General features: G+C 41.7%; 1 protein-coding gene and 1 pseudogene across 4 annotated transcripts in view; one reads left to right on the forward strand and one right to left on the reverse strand.

The window, feature by feature from the left end:
* LOC139390127 (smoothelin-like) overlaps positions 1-4,154 on the forward strand; it is a 55,655-nt gene extending 51,501 nt beyond the window's left edge. For all 4 annotated transcript variants that reach the window (XM_071137294.1, XM_071137297.1, XM_071137295.1 and 1 more), the window contains one exon: positions 1,441-4,154. In XM_071137294.1, coding sequence (XP_070993395.1) covers positions 1,441-1,600 — 160 coding nt within the window. In that variant the 3' untranslated portion in view covers positions 1,601-4,154. The remainder of the gene's footprint in view (positions 1-1,440) is intronic.
* Positions 4,155-4,208: 54 nt separating this feature from the next.
* LOC139390128 (selenoprotein M-like) lies at positions 4,209-8,130 on the reverse strand (annotated as a pseudogene).
* Between the last annotated feature and the right edge of the window lie 1,657 nt (positions 8,131-9,787).

A 9,787-nucleotide genomic window follows, 5' to 3' on the forward strand; every position in this document is an offset into this window, starting at 1 on the left:
AGGTGAGGGGAGGAGTTTAATCCGCTCCTAGATTGCCTCCTCCGGCGGAGGGTACCGAAGTGTTTCCTGCACGGAAGAGTTTTGAAATCTACCTCATCCCCTTGAATCAGCCGTTTGCTCAGAGGAGAAAAGCATGCATACATTTAAAAACGAAACGCTACTTATATCTATAAACATTTATTTTTACCACTTTACACATGTATTTTGGGATTCCTCTGCTGTAAACTTAATCTTCCTGATGACGAGCTAGTCGAGGAGTCATTTCATACAAGCACATTGGTTTCTTCTCCTCGACTCCTATTCTCGAATACCTTTGACCTTTTTCAACAGGAGAGGATAGAGGACAGGATGCGAGGAATTGAGAAAACCCAATTGAGATTCTCCCAGTGTGTGACTGTGGGTGTAGGAGTTAATGTTGTGGAGTGGGGAGGTGAATGGCAGGATCAACAACAGTTCCACCGGAAATACCACTGGTTATTCATATTATGAGGAGAACAGTGAGTTATCCATTAATATAAACATGATCATTAACCTACAGGAAGTCATATGAAGTGTTGGAGTGTGTCAAGGTAGAGGTCAGAGTGAAGTTTTCTCCACCCTGTGAGCCTGGTGCTGGGGTCCAGAGGCCCAAACATGGACTGTGAGTGTGTGACTGCACTCAGAGCCAGGCTCCAGCCAGGCAAAGGGCCAACCATCAGCACTCCCCATCTGCAGAGCCACACTTTAAAAGGAGCTGCCACAACACTGGAGTGGAAACAGAGATTGGAAACAAAGTGGAAAGGAAAAAGAAATGTCAGACCTGTGGTGTGTGAAACATGTGTATCATCTCCTCTCATTTAGTGACTTCAGAATAGTTTTCTACTTAAAGCCTGGTCAGTTTATAACAGCCATCGCTGAATTTAGCTCTTCAGAATCGAAAACATTAAAGGGGAAACTTAGAGTTTTACAGTGTTGACATTTGTCTCTCTTTGAGGGGCTAGGTTACCATCTGGTGTTTTAGTAGTTGTGCTCACTCGGTCTCCCACCTTGCAGCTGTTTCCCAGAGCTCTCGCTCCCCTGCTCTCCCAGCTGGGCAGCTCGCACTGTTTTCACAGTCAGTCAGCTGCAGTACTGTCAGTGATGAGTAGTTTGTCAAGTGTGCCACCCTGTGGTTATAAGCATGCATTGCACATAGATTATTTTGTTTGGCTATTGGCAGAATGTGTGGAATGGTCTCTGTACACCTCCTAAATGTATGCCTATAATGCTTTTTTGAAACTAATTATTTGTAGAGGAGCTCCCTCGTGTCTGGTTAGTTTGGGTGGATAAAAAAGCTGTTATGAGAGCAGTTTGTGGAGAGAACATAATTTTATCCTTACCATCACTCTGTACATCTTTCTCCATCTCCCCACCGCTCCCTCTCTCCCTTTCTCTGTCTCACCATATGTCTCCGTCCCATAGGGAATGTGCCAACTGTATGCCCCTGTTGGAGGTAGAGGACATGATGATCATGGGGAGGAAGCCTGACTCCAAGTGTGTGTTCACCTATGTGCAGTCACTGGTCAATCACCTGCGCAAGCATGAGATGAAACTCGCCAAACTCCAGGGCACCAACCTCTGATCTGCTCACTGTGTATCTTCCCCCATCACACCCCTCTCCTGAGCCCTGGCCCTGAACACCATCCATGTCCCAAAAGACAGCAGCCCCGACTCTGAGTGAGGGGTGTTACTGATTTGCACATCTCTGATGGCCAACAGGGTGGGGAGTGTGTAGGTGTTGGCATCCGTCTTATGATTATCTTTGTGGCATGCCAGACAGATAAATTCCCTTCCTCTGAACACATTTGTTTAGGCTGTACGAACCTTCCCGTCTTAATAGAGCATCTTTAAGCTTTAATTGATATTTTATACTGATATTTAGTTGTACAGCCTATCAGTCACAAGGCAGTTCTATACATGGTTTGGAAGTCTGAAGATTTAGCACCAACAAAACCCTACATTAAATGTACATGAGATCGGAATTTTACTGTATTCCCTCACCCACATTAATGCCTACATTTTTTAGTTTTCTGTGACAATTGCAAGATGTTACTCAAGCTGTTGGCGATGATAAAGAAAAAAAATATGATATGAGGCATTGTTAATATTCCTTCAGTCCCCACTCTGGTACTGTTAAAGGTGTTACCAAATCTGCTAAACACCTCTATTTGAATTGTTTTAAATAGTGCTTGGTATGGAGGGATGTTAATTATTATTTGGTGGGTGCTTATATTTATCCTATTACACACACGTACAAGTATTTATTAATACGCATGTGTGAATTAGATTATTTTTTGCGTATCACAACTCTCCCTGAGACATCCTCAAGAAAGTGGGATCACGGCCAGGGTCTGGACCCTGGACCAATTAGGATTAAATGCCTTGCTCAAAGGATCAGACAGATTTTTCACCTTGTTGGCTCGAGGATTTGAACTACCGACCTTTCGGTTACAAGCCCAACACTCTAACCCAGGGATGGGCAACTCTAGTCCTCAGGGGCCGGAGTGGTGTCACTTTTTCTCCATCCCTATCAAACACAGCTCATTAAACTAACTGTATTATGTACTGAAGATCATGATTAGTTGATTATTGGAGTCAGGTGTGTTTGCTGAAGCAAAAGTGTGAAACCAATCAGGCTCCCAAGGAATGGAGTTGTCCATCCTTACGCTAACCACTAAGCTAGCTGCTGCCCGATGTTATTCTGTAGCTGGCATTATGAAATTGGCGGATCCGTCTATGCAGCACTAACGTAGCAGGTGTAAAGAAACGCCTGAGAAGGTTCTACAGAAACCAGAAGCATCTGGTTCAGGCTTTGTCTCTTCTCTGCTTTTCCCCTGAAAACCGTATGCTTCCAGGTTCTGCCGACCAACTGAAGGTGATGCAAAACCGATATCTGAATCTACAGACTCACTGAGGTTGAAGCCAAACTAGGTTGTGATAGTAGTTGTGAAACTATAATTGTGTATTTACACCACTCAGAATATTTACATAATTTTGGTCTGTGGAGAAACACCAGTGTTGAAAAGTAGGTTCCAAGTTCCTCTCAGACAGGTAAAATCACACATTGGTGTTTCTAGATTATCACACCTTTTCTCCTTGTCCTTGCCTCTGTTCGCTACATTGGGGTCTAAAAAAAATCTTGGCATGGGGTTGTCACATTCACACTGCCAGCATCAGCCCACCCAGCAAACACATAGAAACACACAGCTCTTTAATTATGCTTGGGTAACATTTTTGTTGGTGGTCATACCATATGCTTTGAAGTTTTGTTTCATGAGTCCATCTATGAAAACGTAAAGGCTATAGGTTGTTATAGTAATGTCAGTATTTGTGGGCTCCCGAGTGGCGCAAGGCACTGCTTCTCAGCTCTAGAGGTGTCACTACAGACCCTGATTCGATTCCAGGCTGTATCACAACCAGCCGTGATTGGGAGTCCCATAGGGCAGCGCACAATTGGCCCAGCGTCGTCCGGGTTTAGCCGTCATTATAAATAAGAATTTGTTCTTAACTGACTTGCCTGGTTAAATAAATATTTGAATATGAAAAGGTTTGTTGGAGGCCAACCAATCAAATGTATTTATAAAGCCCTTCTTACATCAACTGATGTACAGAAACCCAGCCTAAAACCCCAAACAGCAAGCAATGCAGGTGTAGAAGCAGAGTGGCTAGGAATAACTCCCTGGAAAGGCCGGAACCTAGAGGAACCAGCCAACTTCCCTTCTCTAAATTCTTGGGCCAAATGAAAGCTGGCTTTCAGCTCAGTTGATTATGACAGACAGGAGAATATTAATGATAAAGTCTGAATTCTAGCTAAATAAAAAATGTTTTATGGTTTCTTTATTGTTGCTTTTAGAACTGGTTTTGATTTATTTCACTAATTGAGACTAGAGAAATGTACTAAATCTAAATTGTCACGTTTCGTAAACAGGTGTCGACTAACAATGAAATGCTTACTTATGGGTCCTTTTCCAACAATGCAGAGTTTAGAAAATATGGTTATGACAATTTAATATTCCGCAACCAGAAAGTTTCCACAAACTAGTTCATCCTGTACATACATGCTTGGACACAGTCAATTCAATGTTTCTGTACACCACAATGAATGTGAATTAACAATTAAACCAATTTAAGAAACAGTGTGTCTTCTACTCTAACACTTTTTTTTCCTGTGTGTGCGCGCGCAATGGGAGTTTGATTTTAAGATGGACATTCTACAAATGGGACATCATACAAAAATATTGAAAGTTAAACTTTTTGTTTAACAATTGTCATCTCATCACTTGAATCCCCTTGTGTGCCTAAGCCCTACCCACCAGGACACGTTGCATCGGCCCCAAGCCAATCAGGAGATTTTACAGCCAGGGGCGTCATTCAGTTCCACAGCGGACAGGAAGTCAGACACACGAGAGAGATTATCAGAGGAGAGACCCCTTAAGACACTTGACACAGTGGTAAATCATACACATCACCTGAAATAAATGGACAAACGGAAGATACAAATTGTGTAACCTTTTCTGATGCTACAGAGAGACAGTTACCCCAAGTGCTGAACCAGGATCTGCTTGTCCCGTGTTCTGATCCCAAATAATTTTGTTATGAGCTACAGAAACAAACTGGTCATGGACCAGCACTGGAGGAGAATAACCCTGTCTGTCCAGGTCCACACAGACTGCAGACTCTTTACTGCTGTGAGGATTACAGGTCAGAGTGCTTGGCCTCTGCGTCAGAATCTGAGGAAGCGTTGTCTGCGGGGGCTGAAGAGGAGGGGGTTGCTTTGAAGGGGCTGTCCTTGGCGGGGGAGAAGCGAAACTCCTCTGGGACCTGGTCCTCAGGCTGAGCCTTCTTGTAGAAGCCCAACTTCTCCATCAGCTCGTTGATCTCAGAGCGGGTCATGTCAGACAGGGCAATCCGCTGAACAGGGCATATACATTTAGGTGAGACGCCTATCATCACAAGAGCTCTCTATTCTTCCACAAGCTGTAGCATGCACAGATGAGTTTGTCATACAATTTCTGTGCAGTAGTAGGCCCACCCTTTACATGCATGCATCTCTAGATAAGTAAGCCTGCAACATTTATGACCAATCTTTCATTAACCATTATAGTGCACTAGTGAGAACCTACACTAAATCATTAACACCAGAGATGTGTTAAAGGTACAGTAAAACGTCTGTTTCAGCAGCTCACTTACGTCCAGCTCTTCGTAGTAGTGGTTGAGGAGGACAAGCTCGGGGTCAGCCCCAGGGATGTGCTTCATTATCAGGTTATGGCTGGGATGGCATGAGTCAAGGGTTACAAACAGAGTCAAACAAGGAAATGCAATGCAAACACAGTTGACGGGTGTCTGACACCTCAGGCCAGGACAACTTCCTTCACGCATCAGTGCCCCTGCCTGCTGTCTGTCATCACACCAGCTAGTGAGGAAGTATGGTCATGTACAGCTTGGACTTAGTGCTCCAGCCTCCATACATGACAGGGAAATGCATGAAGCACTTCAGTTATGAGATCACTTCAGGAAAGTCTTACATGCTGGAGCTGTGACTGCTTCAGGACAGAAAGCTATCTGCAGGGTAAAGGTCTGGCTTTCTTTATGGCTATCAGCATATATATATATATATATATATATATATATATTAGGCTTCTGTCTGCAGAAATAGCTTTCAATTACTTGGTCAGATGACGAGTACAAATGTGTAGTAAGTTTAGCTGCTGTGTAACTTTGTTTTCGTTACTACATTTGGTAGCGCTTAACATCAAAGGGGCAGTTGCTACATTCATTTTTGGACTTATAAATCAATTATATATCCACCATCAATTATATGTCCACCATTGATTCTTGAAGAATATAACTTAAATAAATTAGCTTAGTTGAACTGTCGTACCCCATCAGAACCCAAAATCGAAGCTTGTTTTACTACAATGTTTGTAAACAAACACCGTTTAGCCTCAAAACATGGTTAAAACTATTATTTTGATATCATGGATGGTCAATGGAGGGTACATTTGATTGGTTACAGTTCTCTAGCCCCCTCCCTCAGCTTTTTATCAGAACAGTGGTGAGGTTACCTCTTATTGTTTCAACTGCGGATTGGCCCCTTACATAGTTTATAAAACAGTAAGGCTGTTAATGATTTATTCTGAGATGGTTAAATCAGTTAAACGTTGTCAACCAGTGCATGGCTTCCACATCACGGCAGAGGACCTACCTACCACACATCGGCTATCACAACTCTGCACGTCTGCCATCACCAAAATGAAAGGATACTAAAGAGGAATGTCCTGGGTCACAAAGGCTTTGACCTGAGGGGTTGAAGAGTTGATGGTTAGTGTAACTCTGCTTTGTTGAGCAGGCAGTGATATTTCTGAGCATTTCATCAATTGCAAAATAACAATAATACTGTACATATACAGAGAGGACTGTTGATAACAATAGGCCTACTTAAGCGCTTACCTCTCTCAGCCTGTTCAGCTGTCATCCACCGCAAGACTGAGAAAAAGATTAAGCAGGATAGTGGTTATAAATCCCACCAGGACAGGAGCAGGGCAGTGGGTGACTGACTGGGTATGATTCAGACCCAGGTGGTCCTCCTGACCCATTAGTACTGTAGGAGTCAGGACTATCACCAGATAAAGGGACTTATCGCACCATCTGGGCACAAGTGAAGCACTCACTGTCTGAAAAACATGTTGCCTCTTGTTGAGATACCATAGGCCTATACTATATTGTAGGCCCTATGTAAGAAAGAGTTCCAACTGGCGGCCGCGGATGGTTGAGCAAAAAATAAGCAATTTTATTTTCATTGTTGGACATAAAGGACTAAATCAGCTCCAAGTGATTTTAATTTGGGAAATCTGTTCCCAAGTATTCCCACGCATTATAGAGAGACATGATCGTCGTATACAATGTAAGAAAGGTTTCTAATTATTGTTAGTGAAATATATATGTTTGGGCTTCTTGCGGTCAATTTGCAGTCTACATATTATTTGTAATTATGTTATGGACCCCCAACCATCTGCTCAAGAAAAAAAGCCTTGGCTGAAACTAGTTGATGATCCCTGCCCTATGTAATGATATGTTGTTTAGCCCATGGGAGAGGGATGTGATTTGCACATCCATGGGTACATAGATATGTGGCCAAGCTTACAGCTCTGCTCTGAAATTCATTACTACCTGCTGATAGGTAGATATCCCACAGGTAAATGCCAACTTGACAACACATTTTTCACTCAAAGATCCTGGAAGGTGTGATGCACCCTGGATGATATGTTCTCACAATGAGAAGAATGTCTGAAAAGGGCATTGTTAGTCCACTGTAATTTGAGGTCTCATCTTGCAGCCACGTTGACGTAATTCACTGGCATTCTATTGTAACACAGAATGATTACAGAGAATAGCCTATCATTTAGTCCTATAAATGCCCATGAGTCTCAACCCATTAGAATAGTATAATGTGCAGTGGAATCACTATTGCAATTAATGTTATTTACCAAAATGTTTGATCAAAAGCCAATAACATGGATAGACACCCATAGGAGCAGATGCGAGGAGGGTTTAAACTTTTCATTCATTCATTTTCCTCCTCCCAAAAACCTACGCATGCGCACATAGGACAACAGTTAAGCTACCCAATATTTCCCTCAAAACGAATCAAAATGTATTGAGCTATACGTGTATCCAATAATACCAAAACATGATCCATAATTATATCGACAAATATGTTTATAAAAGCCTGCTTCTTATTCATTATTGTTATCTTAGGCTACTTGAAGTGGCTTTGTTTACGAATCTAATTGCAATTGCGTTAATATTCTTACTCAAGCCTACCTCCACCTTCGCTTTTGCGAGACCATCCAGTTTCTTCAGATCTACATCATAGGCCGACACACAGTTAAGGAAGCTGACGAAAAAGAAGAACCACATAATTTCCTCTGATTGCAGCACGTTGGGGAGATTCATGCTTTAGATCAGACGGTCTTGGTCGTTCGTGTCGCTCACCTATTCTGCAAACCTATCGTTACTTACAGTAGGCTATACTTGAATAGCAAGATGTAGCAGGCTAGCTGCGGTGATGTTCAACTATGTCATCTCCGGATCCTATGCCACGTCAAACGCTTTTCTGCTGCCTTTGGAGAGGGCGGGGGAATGAACGAACTGCTTCTTAAAGGCGCAATCTGTAATAGTTTCTGCTGTTAAATTGTTAAATTAATGATTGCCATAGGGCTGGCTAGGCTAAAATATATACCTATAATTTTCAAGAATATCAGTTTAGCAATTGTCGAACAGTTTCCCCATTCCTCATTTTTACAAACAAAAGTGTCATGGTCAGACTGTTGAAATTACTGATTGTACCTTAAAACAGAAGCTCGTTGGTAGATAAACAAGGTAGAGCTGGAAAACAGCCACCTCAGGTTGCACTGCACTGTGGCTACACTGCATGTGCCCTGGGATTAATTAGACGAATGTGTTTCGCTAAATATGATCTTGACGTTTTCATTTTAGGTTTGGTTGGTTTGATTGATAAAGTTATTGATATTTGTTTCTATTATTAGACTACATTCTGATGATGTATTAATAACACAGCTACATCAGTTAACATGATCCATCTATAATACTAGTATTACGGTATTATGCAAGTATTTCTAATACAATATCACAACATTATTATGGTAATTAGCTCAGTGATTGTAGACGATAAAGTAGACTCTAGCATTCCTCGGAGGAAACAGCTGTGTAGACTAACTGCTTTTTGGTCTACTTTGTGACAGAACCTTTTTGACAGTTTATCTAATTTAGTGTCAGGACCATATAATTAGGAATTAGAATACTTAACAAACTGAATAGGATCTCTATGGTCAGGACACTGTCAAACAATCCTCATTCTAAATAATAAATGGTCTGACACAGGGAAATTTGTGCCCTTTAAATCTGCAGGTACTTGGCTAAATCTTTTATTTGGTCAGCCCTGCGGGAGGCAGTCAGACCCGTAAAGAATGTCAAATGGCAAGGGGAGGGGGAGAGTTTCATGCAGTGACTTATTTCAGTACCCATGGCAACTAAGAGTATGTGAGCGGAGCAGAGAAAGGAGCGGAACGTGCCCAATTTGATTGAAGCGTTGATCGAGAGTCCCACAAAGGGGCTGGAGTCTCGGCCTTCTCGCCCGCTCCAATTTCGTAAGTAAGTCACCGCCTATTAGGCGCAATTTATAGACTATAATGATTTAATAAAACGAAATGTTGTTTAAATGCTGTACGCTTTATGTCCCCACCAGCCTATTGTGTCGCACTCACAAATGCTTCACAATTTATTTATTTGTAGGCTATAGCCTTGAAATAATATAGCCTAAATAATTTTCTCCTGACCAATTTACTGTTTATATGCTGTTTAATATGACATATAGGGTACTAGGAGGTAACTAGCCGCCTGGGGTAACTGCCTTCCCTCGTAATTCTCATTAAGACCACAAGATGTCACCAAATTATTTGCCCAACACTTTCCCTGGCTGCTCTTGCTCAACAACAAAATTCCTCTGCGTGATCACAACTTTTGGAGATATTTTTAAATTATTTTATGGTAAATGAATACGTTTTTTTTTACATTTTGAAAAAGTTTTAGATATATTCCAATGAAGTTAGAGCTATATATTTGTTTTAAATATATAAGTAGGAAAGCCTTAAGATAAATAATCCACTTGTTTTGAGCAAAAAATGTAGAAACGTTTTGAGTAAAGTATAGTTAGCTAACACATATTTGTACATCGCGCTCTTGACCT

Source organism: Oncorhynchus clarkii, chromosome 30, assembly GCF_045791955.1.
Source record: "Oncorhynchus clarkii lewisi isolate Uvic-CL-2024 chromosome 30, UVic_Ocla_1.0, whole genome shotgun sequence".
In the NCBI taxonomy this organism is placed as follows: domain Eukaryota; kingdom Metazoa; phylum Chordata; class Actinopteri; order Salmoniformes; family Salmonidae; genus Oncorhynchus; species Oncorhynchus clarkii.